This window comes from Bombus pyrosoma, linkage group LG9, assembly GCF_014825855.1.
Source record: "Bombus pyrosoma isolate SC7728 linkage group LG9, ASM1482585v1, whole genome shotgun sequence".
In the NCBI taxonomy this organism is placed as follows: Eukaryota; Metazoa; Arthropoda; class Insecta; order Hymenoptera; family Apidae; genus Bombus; species Bombus pyrosoma.
This window is the reverse complement of record NC_057778.1, coordinates 11,315,925-11,335,132: the sequence shown is the minus strand read 5'-3', so window position 1 is coordinate 11,335,132 and position 19,208 is coordinate 11,315,925. Positions and strand designations below refer to the sequence as shown.

At 34.0% G+C, this 19,208-nt stretch overlaps 2 protein-coding genes across 2 annotated transcripts; both read left to right on the top strand.

Annotated features, from left to right (window-relative positions):
* Positions 1 to 157: 157 nt before the first annotated feature.
* Positions 158 to 3,105, top strand: LOC122571152. The gene is made up of 4 exons (XM_043734532.1): positions 158 to 263; positions 1,932 to 2,194; positions 2,573 to 2,684; positions 2,794 to 3,105. Exons 1-4 carry the CDS (start codon positions 191 to 193, stop codon positions 3,084 to 3,086), a joined length of 741 nt encoding a protein of 246 aa, XP_043590467.1. The 5' UTR covers positions 158 to 190; the 3' UTR covers positions 3,087 to 3,105.
* A 3,760-nt stretch (positions 3,106 to 6,865) lies between these two features.
* LOC122571149 (protein takeout) lies at positions 6,866 to 14,349 on the top strand. Its single transcript, XM_043734529.1, has 4 exons — positions 6,866 to 7,045; positions 8,595 to 8,882; positions 10,849 to 10,998; positions 11,824 to 14,349. Exons 1-4 carry the CDS (start codon positions 6,880 to 6,882, stop codon positions 11,973 to 11,975), a joined length of 756 nt encoding a protein of 251 aa, XP_043590464.1. The 5' UTR covers positions 6,866 to 6,879; the 3' UTR covers positions 11,976 to 14,349.
* Positions 14,350 to 19,208: the final 4,859 nt, after the last annotated feature.

The following is a 19,208-nucleotide window of genomic DNA, read 5'->3' as shown; positions in this document are numbered from 1 at the left end:
CCAGTTCTCGGCGCTGGATTGTGTAGGATCGACCGAAAATCTTAGTACAAAAACCCAATACAGTTAACCTTTCTCTCAGATGTATGGTCGAGAGTGAAAGCGTAAGCATCGCTCGTGTTGTTCGGAATTACACTTCTCGTGCGTTTGATCGCGAACGGGTTGCACCAGCAACACGTTATCGATCGCCGAGATGTCATCGTCGATCCAGATTTTCGTCGTATTCATCTCCTTGTTTTGTGCATCATCGATAAGTGCGGACTTTGGTAAGCGAATGGCATTTCAAAGTTGAATTTCTTCCATCGATACATTTTCGTTTTCTTGAAGCTGGAGTTGAAACAGTGCTGGGTGAGTTATCGTTGTGATACGCGGATTCGACGGACCGAAGGATCGATCGGTGATTAGAATCGACCACATCGTTAGGAATAATTGGAAGAAATAATTGCAAATTGGTTCGATAGTAACAGTAGTTTTATTTCTTTTCAGTAGCTTATTGTCTTCCCTTTGGCATTGCATGTTGCTTACATGTTGCAACATGGTTGCTTATTTGGCTGAGTAGTATTTTGCTGGTTCTTTTCTCTTATGAGTAGAGAAAAGAAAAGGAAATGATACTCATGCTTCTGCCAGTGCGAGTAAAATTACGTTGACCAAGATATCATCTCGAATATGTACAGGCAAAGTGTAAAATCGTAAATGCAGTTTTCGCAATTCCTCATTGTTATTTGCTCGCAATGTTCGTTGTTTCTCTTTACGGGTTTTCACGTAACGTCTTGACGAGTTACGCGAGAGGTTTCGAAAAATGCTTCGTTAAAATATTACCACGATATTGAATAACATGACTTTCACCATGGGCCAACATTATCAATATCAATGCCTCCATTAATGTAATAACAAGATTATAAAGTAACGATAATAAGAAGAAATATTAACTTATTTAGCGAATCGATAAGAAAGTTTATTGCGATTAAACAATGAGTAATTGATTAAACTTAACAACATTGCGAGTTTTATGGACGAAAACTAGTGTGTAAGGTGTCCTCAGGTGACCGATAATATCGTCGATGTTTCAAGGTTCTCGATGAAAATGCGCTTTGTCAATAAATATTGACAATATCGTATTGACGATACATATTGATCCTTTTAGTCGACAATCTCGAAACATTGACAATATATATTGATAGTTTGAGTATACATTGATAACGTCCTAAGGAATGCAACGAAGCGTAAGCGATGCGAGTGAAATTTTCTCAAATGATTCGGAACAATTGTAAGGAAATTGGGGTGAACGGACGGTCTGTTGCGAAAGAGGAAGACGGCATTTGATATAAATTATAATTTCCTTGTGGTATTCGAAGAATAATAAAGCGTACGGAGTGTTTCATTCTATTTTCACGTTGTTTAGAAGAGAATTACTATTTTTCAGAAGAAATAGAAAAGTATTGAAGGGTGCAGCTGATTAATACTTATTCTACAATTAGAATAATAATTATTTACATCTGTCACTAATATGCTTCTAAATGGTAATTTCGTATTCTTTCAACAGTAATGCCCCCATCTTGTTACGTTACTGTTTTTTTATTGAAATAATAATTAGAATGTTGCACGATATTGATACCACGATAACACCTACTTATATCTGCTTTTTTTTTTCTTGTAATTTCCATAATTGCATGTTGCATCAAACACGTTGAAACTATTACGAACTAGATTACTGTATGCTTAAAATGGTAACATAATTCTATGGTTTTCATATTTCCAATTTATCTTTTCCTTTTTAGTTCAGCTAATCTAAAACGCCATATCTAGCTGCATATTATTTTTTCTTTCCTTTTTTCTATTAAGAATTCGAAATCCTACGTGTGGTTTATTTCAGCTGCGCAAGTTTTAATGCATTTCTTCGATTATAGCGTCCTAACAGTATCTCCTTTTCTTAGAGGACTATTTCAAGGATTGTCACCCAAATGTGCCAGGATTCGATGGATGCATACGAGAAGCGTTAAATGCAGTTCGACCTTTCTTCAAAACTGGCCTTCCTCAATACAATGTAGTCACGTTTGATCCACTTTTTGCCAAAGAAGTATCAGCGTCACGCGGAAATGCCAAATTTGGCTTTACCTTAACGCTAAGGAACGTTACCGAGAGTGGATGGACTAATAGCAAAGTGACGAAATTCGTCAGTGACATACCGAATTATAAGGTAAGCAAATATGCTTAGGCACTGAAGCCAAGTAATAGAAAGCATAGTAGTTCTAACTTTCCCTTTTTCGAAATATTTCGAACATAAGATCTTTATCTTTCTTTGAAGACTCGAAAGCGATCTATCACAGCTGTTACAGCTGCAAACTAATAAAAATACACGCTGATCATCTGTAAATAGTTACGACAAAATTTCAAAGTTTCTACAAATCGGTTCAAAGTGCGTCTCAACGCGATTCTTCTTCTACAGCGTCGAAACTGTCCATTTCTTTCATAATACAAACGATAAATGCTAACGTAACAATCGAGCGCAAAGAGAAAGACGAAGATTTACTGCGATACTAGTAACCACTAATTGAGAAATGATATTAATTTTTAGATAGTGTACACTCAGAGTTTCCCAGCAAAATTCCTGTCAGGTTGGTATGAGTTTAAAGGGACAGCACTGGGCTCCAGTATAAACAATAAGGGAACATTCACGTTGGATCTTTGTAAGACAGAGTTTCGATATTACCTTCAATAATTTTTATCTTCGAACGATTTCAGAGTAAATTAATATGCACGAGAAATATAAAATTATCACGGCTGTCTTGTTCTTAGATGATTACTTTCAAACGACCGTCGTTACCAGAAAACCAGGACAAAAGATTCGAGTCGACGTGGATGTACAACAGATCGGGGATTTGAAGCTTCACATCACGAATTTGCTATCCGGTCATAAAGTACTGGAGAACATTCTCGATAAAATAATAAATGGCTCGTGGCAGCCAGGATTTGTGGTTACCAGACGTATAATCAACGAACTTGTTTCTAAAGGCTACACGGAGATTTTTGACGGCTCTTTTCGTAATTTTCCTTTCGACAAAATCATCAAACCGCGACCTACGAGATAACTGTGCGAGGGTTGTGTCACGATTCTTTGTTTAATTCTTTTGTAAAATGTAATTTTCAAGAGATAAAGTCGATTGTGATATCGAAGTTGTAACTTTTTAATTCTGGCTAATTTGTCATAAAGAATCGAAATTTTTGTCTTTGTTATGATTTTTATATCGTATCTAAGTAGCTTCCAAATTATTTTCTTTCTGTTCTATATGTGCTCTATATCGTTCTATGTGTTGGTAAAAATAGATCATTATGCAGTTTACGTTATCTATTTTTATTTTAAAACTATTTCGCGACTTATGATGTATTTGAACTTTAGATCGAAGAAATTATATTTTACACAAGACTTTTAGAAAGAATCATACGTTTCTACGGATTTCGATATAATTTTATTGAAAAAGCTGGTGAATACTTTTGGTCATCACTCGGTACTTTGTATTTTTGGATATTTTGTATTTTTGGTCGACGATTTGGTATTGCCAGAAATGTTTCTTTATCGTTTGATTTTATTTTATACACGTTTTGTAAGAAATAGGAGAAGGAGAAAATGATAAAACATAAGTGAAAAAGAAGGATACAAATCTCATGTGTGTGGTAAAAGAAAGATGATTGGAAATCAGCTAGATTCTTTTTCAAATTCAGAGAATGTCGATTACTTGTACAAGTGAGATCGATAAGTAAAGACGTGTTTATTATGTAAAAAGCGGGATTCTAATTAAAGGACTGCAAATTCTCTAGACTAAACTAAACGTGGAGAGACATTTTCTTTATTTTCTCGAAGGAAGTCTTAATGAATCACGAGTGACATACTTAAACGGTCTGATAAAAAACCAGGATACGGAAATTATAGGTTTGCGTAAACGTTTTGATACGTAGAAAAGATCTTAAGAGAAGTAGAAAGGGCTGATTGAATTTTTAAAAGCAAACACAAATTTATTGTTATTTTCTCGTTGTCTCCTACGTATTTTTAGTTACTCCACCTCCTGATCTTCTGTCAGACAATTTTGCAACAGATAATGCAATTAATTCTAGTTATTCCTCTTTTTCAAGTGTTTTTATTTTCTTCGCGGTCTAATGCAAATATTCAGATCTGTTAGTTTCATATGAATGAAAAACTGAATTTTCATTTCTTTATCGGCTATTCACCCAATGCAAAGTCCCATCGATCGATACATCTATTCTACTCGTAACTTCTATTCTTCGATCTTATCCATCGACATGTCCATTGAGTAAGACCAAACAATTGGCTTTTTACGATGGCAAATTACGATTCAAGGATTATTCAAGAGCTTCTCGGAAATCGCGAATCTTCTCTTCTTCCGTTCGTACTAACGAACGTAACGAAGCGAACACGAGACTTTCTTCCTCTGTCAGGATAGCTGTTCGCCTTGAGAGGCTGACGGTCTCTGACCTCGCATTCTCATGGTGCGTCGACTCTCATCGGACACTGTCGATAATTTGCGTTGAAAGGAAGACATTAGGTAACAAAGGTACCGACTTTGAAAATGCCCCTGCGGAACGTCATTGCTTTTTTTTTTTTTTTTGTAACGAAAAATAAATGGACCACCCTGTACCGTTTCTATCTTCCTTTAATTCGACGATATGTTTGGAATTGGAAAAACTTGGTTTTTTAAAAAACGAATCCTTCGATGCAGTTTTGTTATTCTTCGTTCTCCTCTTATTTCCAGCCATAACAATCTCACTGGCCTTACTCGTAGAATTAATTACGAGTAATTTTACTCTACTGTGAAATTTGTTATTCTTATAGAGGTAGAAGGTGCGATAAGAAACGATAATCAGGGATATGCAAAATCATAGGATTAAACTTCTGAAAAATATCGCTGCTAAAATATTGCTTGTAAAAGCATACCGATGTTTGTAATACGATTTTATTACGAATCATCAACCTTAAGGCTTCAAATATTTTAGATTCGTGCGTTTGCGTATAATGTAACACCGTACGAAAACATTACGGTTAATAACGCTCGATCATGATCGATTCCTATCATGAGCACGAGTTACGGTGCTTATTAACGGTGCTTAACATTCTTCGCTAAACGCGCCAACTTCTCTGACGTCTACCATTCACATCCGCTTACCTTCGTCGTACCTTTTATCGTTCGTTATAATAAATGTGTTCCGTATATATTAGTAATACATAAACGTGTTTGGTGTTTTAACGTATGTTAAACAAATATTGTTGGTTACATTGTATTTTAATAAAGTTATGTTATATTTTTGAAGTTCAAGCTATTTTTAAAACGAATAGTTCCTTCGCAGAGGATCAGAAACTTTACTATCACAGTTCTGGAAACGACAACAATCTTCCAGAGAATTAATTTCTGTAAACTACAATACGAAATAATATTTTCTCCGCTTTTCTGTAGCAAACTGCCATTTATACTTCGAAGATTAGCAACCTTCTCAAGGGTAGATTAGTTCATTAACAAACTGTGTTTCCAGTTCGTGTAATATACCGTTTTAACTAGAAATTCGTGACAATATCGGTGATTAGCGCCACTTTTCGTACATCAGCTCGTCTCCACGCGTAGAAGAAAGTCGCGACTATGGAAACTGTGAGAAAGCTGGCCACTAAAATAATTAACACGTATCGTGCTCTGTATCGATCGTGTGATGTAATGTTCTCAGAGAAGAAAGAAGAAGGAAAGTACGAATTTATGAGAATTGTTTCGTTAGAGACCAGCTTGCGCCTTCTAACGCAAATGTAAACATTGACCTCTATACAACGTAACGATCCTGAACGAAATTATATTACGCGTTAAAGAAGACGAAATCTTTTTCCTAGTTTTTATTTCCCATGTATCGATATACAACATACGCGGCTATAATAATTTCGTAAAATAAGGATCGTTCGCTTTACAACGTTTCTTTTTAAATAACATCGAAATAAATCCGAGTAGAATAAATATGTTAATACGATACGAGTTTATAATACACACTTAACGTTGTTATGCGTTTTGATACTTTGCTTTGCACAAGAAAACACTACATCTATGCGCGTTAATTTAATTTCTGTAGCAGATAATTTTTCATATTACAATTAATTTCTAAATGACCGAAAATAGTTTAGGAAAAGCATTATACAAAACGGTTCAAGAATTGTAGTTCGCCATCTAATCGTCGAAGCCTAGCGCTTGCTTCCTTATACGCGCGTTGAAGTCTCCAGCGGTGCTATCGTTTACCAGCGCTGTTTTACCGACGTTGACTTTCAACTATGTCATTCCTGAACTCTTTCAAAAACTTGTGTACCATTGCGTTGAACCTGTTCGTTGTTTTACGCGCATTGAAAAGTACATTATTGTATCGGTATTGATATACAAATATCAATATAGTAAAATAAACGAACAGCGCATTAAATACAAGAATATTATGTTACATGCTAATATAAAATAATATGTTACGATATGCAATGCTAAAGCACTTGACCTATGTTCGTCCTAATATAATTTCGTCGAGTTAATCGATTTGTTTATCTACAGCTACGCTACTATGAAGCTCGTGTAACGCAATGTTTTGGGAACTTAATTTACAAACGACTCGTCCGTGCTTAATTTCGACATCGAAGAAAGTCCTTCAACAGGGAGGTGCTGTGATCCATCGTTGGGTTCTGTTTTGTTTTTCGTGTACAAGCGTCGAAGGCAAAGCGGGGGCAATGTCAAGGTGCTATAAGGCTTGGCGCATCCCTGACTGTCGGTCATTCCACGCGGAGAAATTCGATCGACACGGAGAAGGTTCGGGGAACGTCGACGTACAGGAGCCAACGATCTGAAACCGAAGACAACGATGAAGAGCATCTTGTTGGTGTGCGCGTGTTCGTTGCTGATCGGCGTACAGGCCATCGGTAGATACAGAGGATTAGAGTTTTTAGAACCTTGCTCCAGCAGGGACTACAACATCGAGAGTTGCCTCGCTAGGTCAGCCAATGTACTCACCGAACACTTCCGGCTTGGTAAGAAATTATTTGCGTTGAACTTTTTGGCCAAGTTTAGTGGAATAATTAATTTAACCTAGCTACGTTTGATTTTTCTTTTTTAATATTTACCATCCGCGTGTATTTAGGTTTTTGACAAAATATATCTATTAAACTTTTGTTAGCAGATATCTTAAAATAGGTAGGAAAGTTATAATAATCATTAGTATAATTATATTTGTTGAGTATCCTTCGGATTGTGAATTTTTAGCGGAAGAAGAATTTTGAATTCGATGTTTTAGAAAGTTACACGCGTTTTACACTTTTTAGTGTCGCTACAGAGACGACGGCCTCGGGAAGAGCGCCGCGATCAAAATCCTCCTCTAACGGTACCTATCTTGTAGAAATTCTCATGGGAATATCAATATTCTACTACGCGTAATTACATAATTGCGGAATTAACGTAACTCTAGAACACACGTATGTTTAGTTTAATTATCTTCAGACATTTTATTTAACAAGTCGATAATTTTCTACACGTTTTCCCATTTATTCCGATTTGTTTATTATTATTTAAACATACACTAACCTCGTATACGTTGAGTCCTTGCTTAATACGTATAGGATTTTAAAAGGTACAATGATTGCTTACAATGGTGGAATGATGTTACTTTTTCCAAATGTTTCAAAATAATTTCTCCGATATTTATAAATATATTTGCAAATGAACAATTATTCTCTCCTATCCTTAACAACGTCTTTTCCGAGAATATGAAAGAACACGTTCACCGATAAAATTTTATTTCGATCGTTCGATTTAACTCTGAATTTCGTTTGTATCTCGAACCTGTGACTTTTCTTTCGTTCGTTCACCGCAAGACACCTGATAGATCGCAGTAACCAAGTTGCATTACACGCTTGCCCGAGATCCGTAGACCCATTTTCTAAAAGTAGGGTTCGCGTGTCATGCGGTGAAAAATACGGAAGTCGAAAGTCGGGAATTACAGATTGCGGGAGCACGTGGTATCGTTGAGAACGAGTAAAAAAAAAAAAAAAGAACGCCAAAGAAGCAGGTTATAACGGTGTATTCGAATGGTCACCCAGTGTCCTACATTCCACTAGAACTACGCATTACAGTACGACGGAATAGGTTCGGTTTACTCGAGAAGATTGAACAAAACATCACAGGAATTTTTAACATCGAGGCGTTCGGCTTTATTTGACATTTATAAAAATTTTTTTCTCAAAATTCTCGATAAATGATACAATAATAAATAAACGTGGAATGAGCTGCAATCGATCGATTAATCTTTTCGCCGTTGCTTTTAATTATAAGCACAAAATTCTGCCGGAGGCTGATATAACTGTTGACGTTTATTCGCATCTGCAACAGGTGAAATGAAAAAAGATATTTTTTATATTTCTCTAAATATACATCGAAACACGTCAACTTTTTCGAGTGTTTCCAATCATTCCAAATCGTTTCAATATTTAAATGATATTTAAATTTCATAATTTCGACGATAAGCCAATAAAATGCTGCCTGATACAGATCAAACGTGTTAATTTAGCGATTATGAAACCTCAGGTTTACCGCAATTGGGCTATCCAGAGGTAGAACCCATTATCCTTGACGAACTTCATATCGCACTTGGTGGAGGACCGGATGGCTATAGGGCTCAGTTTAAGAACATTACGGCAAGAGGAGTTTCTACGTTACGGGTGACTGGTTTGAGGGCCAGATTATCGGAGGACGAGGTGCAGCTGCAATTAGCCCTCAGCATTCCGAAAATCAGAGCCGCTGCCAAGTACAGGTCTAGTGGTACCTTGGTGTTGGTGAATGCCAGCGGTGCTGGTGACTATTGGGGTGAATATGGTAAGGAACGATAGTTATTTTTAACGCGATCGACGATGGAGAATTTTGTGATAATCTGCGATATTTACTGATTATTAACGTAGTAATATGGCATATATGGTATATATTGATATAGCGAATATCAGTGTCAAGGCCGGCGTGATCTTTTGCGGCGCCTGAATACACATTCAAATCCTACACTTAAATTTTACAACGAGGAATTATTTATTTACGAATGCTGCTACATATTATATATTTTTTATAAACAGTTTTTTAAACAAATCCAAGTAATATTTCTTCGCATGCGTAATTCGCTTTCAAGGGGCAAAAAATTCAATGAAAGTAGAAAATTTGTAATCATGTATGACTTTTGCAAAAAGCTATTGATGTAGTTTAATTTCTTTGGAAGCGCCTGAATTTTTTTCATCTAAAAAGTAGTTTCCAGGAAGACGAGGACTTTATGGAGTTACACTGAACTTTCATGATTTTTGTCACTCCTTTGAACTGAATCATTGCTAGTAAAAAAATATCTTGCGCCCGTTAATGGTATCATCATTCTGTAAAAAGTTAATCAAAATCGGTGTTTTTTAATTGGACAATTTTCGTAGACCGCGCGGCTTCTCAAAACGCGGGGCCGGGTTCCTGATCAGTGCTATCAAGACGAATGATCGTAAAGGTTGGCAAAATTTTCGCTTCGCCGATAGTCGAATTATCGTTAAGAATTGCAATATTAGAAATTTGCAACCGCATAGATGGGAAATTTTCCTATCTTCTACGTAATATTGAATTTCGATTGCTGGGCTAAATAACGTTAATCTAATTATTGAAATGTTAAATTTGCCTATCGTACCAACATTGTGAAACATGGAACATCGTGAAACATGATTCGAGTTCAAATGGGTTACTCGTGAGATAAAGTTCATCAATTAGATGGCTGCGAGTAGAAGCGGGTTGTGACGGTGAGCAATTATAATTGAAGAGATAAATAAACAGCGATGGTAGAACATCGTGGGCTAAGTGAAAAGGTAAAAGTCACTAGCGTCCTCAACTTTCACCATCGACGTAATGCAAATTTGTTTTTAGCTGATTTTTATGTTCCGTACCGCAGGCTATACTGTGTCGAATTCGCAACAATATCTATCTAATTATAGAAACGATAACATCGTTCCATATTAACCGTAAAGATTCTTGAAAAAGATTTTCTTTTACTAAAAATTATCTTCGAGTACCTCGAGATTGAGTATCAACGAAGTATCTGTAATGAATTGGGAAAGTATATAAACACTGATGTTCAAGATTCTTCATTTGTGTAATACAACACGCGCTATTAAAAGAGAAAATAAAAAGCTGCTGCTCTTTTGCTTGGAAAAATGAATTCACATAACAATTTCAAAATTCTTCCAAAAATTCGGTATACGTAAGATACAAATATGAATAATACAGCAATCTTATGGTCGATTTATTTATTTATACAACGAAGCTATCCAGAATTGTAGATATATACATTTTTAATTTATTATACATTCGTTCGTTTCAAAGTATTCAGGTATAGCTTTCGGTGAAAATATGGTAATAAACTGTTGAAAAAGTGTGCAAAATATAAGTTCTTTTTGTTCAATGCAAAATGTTTATCTAAAGAAATGTAAAAAGACACGGGTAACGTGTGCATCGTGAGAGACACTGAGCTTATCTTCACGCGAATGGCAACGTTGACCTCTAATTAATTCGCCTTGTAGAATGCAACCAGTTTGATGTAATTGCACTTTGCTGTTTGCGACGCAGAGCGCAAACCTCTTAGTCAATGTGCAGATCTTCAAACATAAATGTTTGCTATTGGTAGGGAAATAATATAATTTTTGCAGGATCTATGAGCCTTTATCGTATAAATTCTGTGATTAATGAGAAAAAATTCTTTAGAATTCTACCCGTCAAGTATATAAAAAGAAGATCTGCTTAGATTTAAAAACGCATCTGTTTATGATTACAGAAGGTGTAAAGGCAAAAGTATTCATCCGAGCGAAGCCATTCGCTGCTCAAGGTCGCAATTATTTAAGGTTGCAGCAACTTAAAATGGACTTTAGCGTGCAGAATATTAAGATGGGCGTCGAAAATGTTCGTGACAGCAACGCCATTATTCGTAAGTTTTTTTTCTAAAAAAAAAAAAAAAATCAATGAACTAAATCACACAAATGTATGCACTAATCTTAATTAAGGTTCAACTGTTCAAAATGAAATTTAACAAGCATTTCGAAACGCAAGACTCGAGAAGAAATTTAATTCGGTAAAAACTACATTTCAAATTCGATCGACGTATTATCGTGTATTCGTGTGTTTGCGATTCAAAGTATAATAAATTATAGCGTTGCTAATTTTGTTAAAAAAGGTGACAAATATATCAATAAAGATCTTTGGAGTCAGTTTGCTAGAAGAACGACATACACGTATTAAATGCACATATCTATGTGTATTTAAAAGATTCTTAATTTGCTCAAAAATTCATTCCAAAGGCGAACATCTTCCAGGAACAGAGTCGTCTTACTTGATAGAATTATAATATTTGAAATAAGAAAAATGTTAGAAGTAAAAGATTATTTGATTTCTTTCTTTAACTACTAAGCGAGACTGTTACATAAACGGCAAAAGAGGAGAATCTTTTTCACCACCAAATGATATAATTGTTAGTAATTTACTGTAAGTTTATCTTAGTCTTTCTAACGGTGTGTTCTTCTTCTATAAACCGCCGGAATATCTATCTAAGCAATCAGTTTTTGATGGAAATCAACGAGTAAATCGCTGTACGCGTAACGTAATATAAACGTTCGTGAAAATCGTGGTATTATGTATCAAAGCTTACATAAAATCTTGGTTTTATCGGTCGTGAGCGTTAAAGTCGATCTGAAACGATCTTAATTACCGATCGATCGTGTTTAATAAGAGTTTTCTTTTCTCTGTGTTATTTCAGTGGCAGCATTAAATCTCTTCATTAATACCAACAGTCAAGAATTGTTAAAGGAGATGAAACCTGATCTAAGGAGGAAATTAGTTCAGGTAATGTCAAGCTTCGTTGAGAGGATCTTTGCTCAGGTGCCATACGATGCGTGGATCGTTGATTGAATCGACTAAAATGGCATCGTATCTGTCGATAGTCACTCGAGGAAAAGGGATCGCCAAATATCTTGCGACACGTCGATTAAAAAATATGAAGTTTATGCATGCGAAAGATACAACAACGAAGATGTTATCTTTATGTTGTTTTCCTTTTTAGAAGATTTTTTTGTCCGCTAGAAAACAGATGAGATGGGCAGCAAAATTGAGTTTTATAAATATTTATTAATTTGTATATAATTTGTATTTAAATGTTCTGTTAAAATTGACAACTGTGAATCACAATGTTGAAAGCCAGTCCGTTGCTAATTTTCATAAGATAGTGTCCTGCATATATTATTGTAAAGCTGTATTATGGCGTAAAACGTACCGTGGCTGAGATTAAAGTTATACAGTTAATTTTTACAGGTTCTTTAAAATATAAGATTAAATTGGTTAAGCTGCGATAATTTGCAAAAGTATATTAGTCGAATCTTGAAGTAATTCGAACTTAAGATATTTCAACCTGATAAGCTTACTCTCGCATTATTTATGTCACTTATACGAATGTGAAATTTTGTAGACATTATGTAAGCGTATGTGTGATAGTTATAAGGAATGGATGATTTACAATAACAATTTAAATACCATCGAATTGGGCCAACCACGTTAAGTTATGTATTCGCGCGTTCATCGATTCCATTGTTACGATTATTTATGACTAACTGAAGAATGAGAACGACGGAAGCTGAATTATCGTTTAATATTCTTATCATGCCGGTAAACTGGTATTCATAACGATCGCAGCTTTCTCCGTTTTCAGTTTTTAGTTTATAACGTGTGCTTCCCAAAATATATTTTTTTATATCCTTGCTTCGTGTTATACGTTTCGTGTATCATTCGTTTTATATTCTCCCGTGTGTTTATCATCAGAAATGGATATATATTTCTTTGATTACCATCGTCGTGTTCAAGTAAAGACGAGCTATTTCATTTCTACCGAATTTTGTAAAGAGCTGTTGAATCTATTTTAGACTGAAAAACATATCGAACGATGTTATTAATACGAAGCTAAAAACAGTTTATTTTCTGGTATTTAAGAATTATGATGCAATGGTCGTTACATATGTATGTATGATTGCAAATAACACGTGTAAAATGAATCGAAATTGCAATCGCTAATTACATATTAAAATAGGAATTTCCACGAAGGAAAATCCTATGATTTATGAATTATTCACTATAGCTGTGCACGTTTTGTATTTAGAACGTATATAATCTTAAAATCCTCTCAGTATGTCAAGGAATAGTGTATTAGAGAGAGGAAGACAGCTTGAAGAAATAATCGTTTATAACATTAAGGGAAACTTGCACATTTAATACGAAAACGTAAGAGGCGAGAAAGCATCGTTTATTTTTACGACGTACGTTTGTCAATGAAAGAAGCGAAAAGTTATCATCTCTCAAACTCAAGCAGATGAATCCACAGTGTCTGCAAATGGTATTTGCGCGTCGTTTATATTTATCATGATATTTACGTACTAATTAATTATGTCCAGACATATGGAATTTCGTATTGTTTAGTAGAACTTTTATACGAGTGGAAAAATGTAATATTATGAAAACGAAACGTAAAACCTGATGGAAAGTGCATCATTGAGAGATAAAAGCGTGCGAAATTATTTTTTGCAGCTACTATACATACAAAATTTAATAGCCTTAAATATAGAATCGGGAAATGTTTTCCAAGTTGATGTTTTAAATTCTAAAATTGTATATAGTCGATATTTAACTCGTGTTATTTTCATTTACATGATATTTAACGCATTTGCAATATTTGTAATCCACTTAACTAAGTTAATCGTGTTGTATTAACAGTTGGTAGTATTTTAATAGAAACTTAATGCACCACACGGTAAAAATAAATTACAACTATTACGCTGTTTGGTTCGCTAAATGTAATAATTTCTTCAATGGAACGTCTCGTTACGAGCGAGCCTATTTGTCATCTTGCAATTTATCAATTTCGATGAACGAGTGTCGTGACTTTTAATAGAGTTCGTGGAAACCATAGAAAATAGAAGAAACGAGAAGAATAATTAATGATTTCGACGTTCGCGACGTTCCGAAGTTCCGGAGCCTTTCGTGAAGATGATTATGCACGGCCGTCATTATTCCTTGGATGGCAGATGAGGAAAATTAATGAAATTACCAATATGATTGGTCACATAATCTAATTAATATTGAATCATGCGCACGAAATGACAAAATAAACATAAAATGCGATCGGTTGATCGTTCGAAGATGACTTAATATCACTGTTTTTCGTTTCCGTGTCTTTTCTTGTAATATGAAATATAATATTTGTACGTTGTACAAGGATGGAAGATATTTTCTTCGTAGTATAAAAATCGTATCACTTTTGTATTGTCTGTATTTGTCTTTATATTGTTTGTCACTGAAACAAGTCGTTACCTTCGGATTATTTTTTCGGTCTTGTCCGGAAGAAAAATTAAACTTCTGATTTTTTATCTCGTACCAATGTAGTAAACAGAGAAAGTACCAAACCGGATATGACTTTTAATCACATGACATAAAATATGTATAAAATATACATATATATATATTACATACAGGAATTATTCAGGTTATAGCAGATAAGATGCAAGAAAATTTGTATTCTTAATCCGAGATGTTGTAGTATTCCTCGAATAATCATGAAACAATTATTTACGTTCATAAAAGTACTATACTCGTAAGAATATTTTCACGTATGAATAAATACACACATACACAAAAACATGTAAATAATATTCCTGCCAACGTTTATAAAAAAGATAATCAATAATTCATGTTCTTAAAGAAGCAGATAAAGACACCGGTACTCCTTGAGTTTACATTTTTATTGTGATTTAACTCGAACAACACGATTCGAAGGTGACAGTTTTTATAACACATCCCTGCAATTAACAAGAAACTATTCGTTTTCGGCATTTCCTTTCGGCGATGATAATGGAAAGAAACACGAATGAAATTAAACAACTGGCGAATCTTATTTCGACGTATAAAGAATTTTATGTTTCTTAGTCTGGATGAAACGACACGAAACTTCTTTTCTCTTAATATCGACCATTTATTGCTAATTTTTCAATGATTCAAGTAATTTTCTCTATGATCATTTTGATATTTTCATGACATTTTGCTGAAATTCTTTCCGAACGAATGCCCAATACATTGATTCACATTTATACGTAAGCTTGTTATCATTTATCTGTAATGTTATATAAGAAGCTTTAAAAAATATCCATAGAAATATGTTTGTTACTTTTAATGATCTAAATTATAACGTAATTGAAATAAATTGTCGTTACTTAAAATACTGTTTTTCAGAGTAAATAAGAGTTCTTTAGAGTAAATAACATTAGATCAAAATTAATGGTCTATCTTTGTTGAAATTTTATAACTCGTTATAGTAAATAGTTAAGTAATTATATTTCGCAAACGTTTGTAGAATTCGGCAAGAAATTTTAATGAAATTTAACAAACTCAATTTCGATTCTATTTTTCGAACTGTCAAATAATTCTTTCAACGTTAAACTGTTCACTCATGAATAGTCTAATTAAAATGCAATAGACTTATTCGTTTTCTTCTTTAACTCTCCTACTCCACTAATGATATGTTTAAAACGATGGATTAATTTTTTTATACAATCGTTTTTCTTTTAAAAATCGCTATTCACTTCTGAAAGAAACCAGTTTTTGCTAATTATTCACAAATACGAGTTCAAGTAAGCTGGCAACCTATCTTCTTGTTATTCATATTTGATCTATCGAAGAACTTCAAATGAAATTTTTACTTCTAAATAGGTTTTTGGGGTTAAATTTTAATTTGCTAAATGAAACGTTTTTTAAACGATATCTATAGGATATCGACAGTATCTTTCTGCGTTCAAGCAAAATTGCATTAAAAATTCCTAAATCAAGCAAATCTAAATACGAAGATATTCTCTTCTTATTTAAATCTCTGTCGGTCATTTATATGCAGTGAGATGAAGAGATGCTTACAACGGAGCCTTGTTTCCCTTTCGTCGCTCCATGGCGTTGATTTCATCGAACAGATACGCCGTCGAAGAATCAGAATGGACAAATCATCTCTATGACGCGTTTCAAAGTGGTGGACGCGCTGAAAAGCACGACCACGCTACCTCGATCTACTAATATTCTAAATGCGTATTGTCTTTCCTCTAGCAAGCTGCTGGTCGTTGCCTGTTTTCCAAGAAAGGGACGCGGACAAACGAAAAACCGGCGAACCGGCTCGTGATACTCGACGACGTCGTCGAAGGACAGGGTCAAAATACTATTTCTACCTTGATACATCACGTGCATATGCTTCCCTGCAAACATTTGCTTCTTTTCGAGCACGTTCGCTCCACGTGTACGCACGTTTTTCCTAAAAATTATTACAATTATCCTGTCTCTCTCTCTCTCTCTCTCTGTCTCTTTTTACTTTCCCCCGCGAGGTCATTCTGTATTTTCGCACAATCAGAATTTTGTTCGTACGTAGAATAAAATACACGAATATATAATTAGAAATCATTTACGAAAATATTAAATTATCTTGTAGGATAAATACGGGATATAAGTAAATATATAATTTTGTATTTTAATCCGACATTTATTTAAGAATTGACAATGGTTATATCATAAGCGGATTTCTTGATATCGGCATAATGTACAGTGATCGGTAGATTATGAATCTTTATGTATATTTATGGGAAATGTAATGCCACAACATTTATGGGCAATATATAGATATTTGATGTACAAAGTAAATAAAAATGTAAAAAATATTCAAAATATATAGTCCTTGTAATATAGTCCTTGTAATATATTCAGTGGCTAAAAAAGAAATATATCTGCGGAAATATCCTTGTTCATAAAAATATACATTTGCATAATGATCAGAAATGTAGCTTTTATAAATGTAAAAAGACATATGAATAAGCATGTGCAATTATTCAGTATACATTAGGTACACTTGAGCTAGTAATAACGTTTTCTCGTCGGAACAAGAAAGCGTAATTGATCGTATCTTTATAGAAGTTGATACATCATTTCATTCTCTTCTTCGGTATCTCGTCTTTGTAAACCTTTGATTTTTATAAATGATTTTCTTAAATTCCTTTAATACGGTTGCGCGTAGCGAAATCGTAAAAGAATACAACGTAACGTAGTACCGTGGTCGGAAAGTAAAATTAGAAAAATATCAAACGAAACACACGAAATGGTAGTACGATTTCAGTTTGTAATAGTAGCAACGGAAAGAAATAAAAATAATAGATTTTTATTGTAATTGTAAAGTAACAAGGGAACAATCAAATTATTAGAGCCGCAGCGCGATGATAAGAAAATAACGTCTATGTAAAAAGATCATTTTTCTAACAACGTTGCTAATCGTGTATTTATAATGAAAACTCGGCATGATTAGATTTTCATTTGAAAGTTAATCTGAAATGATCGTTTAATACAAGTGGCTTTAACAACAATATGATTATCGTACTGCATATGAATATTGGTATTAAGCAATTAAACACTGCAAGATGACGATTAACCACCTACTTATTCAATGTTTTTATTCAAATAGTAGCGAATTGCGTCGCAAGCGAGATAGTTTATCAGTTTTTACGATTGAAATTGAAAAACATTGTAAGTGATGATGACAAGACAGAAAAAATCTTGGATAGGAGAAAAAGTTTTCCGTAGGTGTCGTTGCATTTTTCAGCAATGAGTCAACACGAGCCAACAGTTTTGTCTCTTTTTGTATTGCATAATGATGGAAATTAATGGAAAAAATATGACGATAAGTATGGTTAACTTATTGCAAGGAAGATCTATGGAAACTTCGTTATAGGAATGAAAATGTGAATGGAAAATCTTATGAATAAAACAGAAATTTTAAAGATTCGTTCGCGAAGACGAAGACGAACGACTATAGATGAAGTTAGCACAACCAGATGGAAGGAAAGTAAAGTATTATTATTATTATTATTATTATTATTATACTCGGATTTTAAAAGGTCGTAAATTCTTTTATAATCACTTGAACCGTATTCTGAATTAATTTCAATGACTGATCCATCCGATTAAATATTTCTTGTAATTTATACGATAGTCCAAATAAAATTCTTGTACTCGACGCACCAAAGTAAAATAAAAAGGTCAAATTTACAAACGTACGTATTAGAAATTCAAGCATTATTCTAAACTTTATAGAAGCGCAATCTTTATTCTTGGACTTGAATTCTTTTAAAACATAAATGTTTACTTAAATGTAATAATATGTTTAAAACTCAATAATAATATTAAAACTCAACAGTATTAAACACTCTAGGATCCATTAGATCCTGGAATTTCCTCTTAGACATTGCTTGTACATCTCGAACGAATCTTCAAACACATTAGTGTAGTAGAATTCCATTTGCTTAAAAGTCAACGAAGGACAAATAATTTATGTAACTAAGGTTCACTGACTTTCCCCACAATCTATCATTTCTCGCTGAAATAATAGAATTTCATGTTCAGATAAGCGAATTCGCTCAACAGGAAGTTCATTATCGATCACGTAGTGGCGTAGTAGGTACAAGGCATAATAGCGTGGAAACGCAACATCATTGGGAAACGGAAACGAAGTAATTTACAAACTATAAAAACAGAATAGATTTGCGTGATTAAAAAAAAAAAAAAAGAGCCAGTCTGTCATATTTGCGCAATGTAGGGTAAATATTTCGTAATTTACGAATTTTAGATAAAAATTTTAATAATTTGGCCGAGACCGAATTATAATTGGAAATTTCGAGGATTTTATAAATCTCCTTCTTCATCGTTATTATATTATATCGTTATAGTTATATCACGTGTATATTATTACAATACGCGTATATTATCTCATACATAATAAATAACGTAAATAAAGTAACAAATATTGCAAATAAATCGCATTAATACGGCATTGACCTTTAACGGATTAAACTTCGTCCGAGTAATTAATGAGAAGATAAATCGAGTTGTAGATGTATAGCTCGCATGAATATGCACATTTTAACGTGTATACGATAAAAAATATCGCATCACGCGCCTTGTCAAGATCACATGCTGAGAATTCGTAATGTCCTCCAGCACGTTGATCTGGATGCTCTAGAGCAAGTATCATCGACGAATAACAGCAGAGAGGGGAGAAAGGTAGAACTATAAGGACTTGAGGCT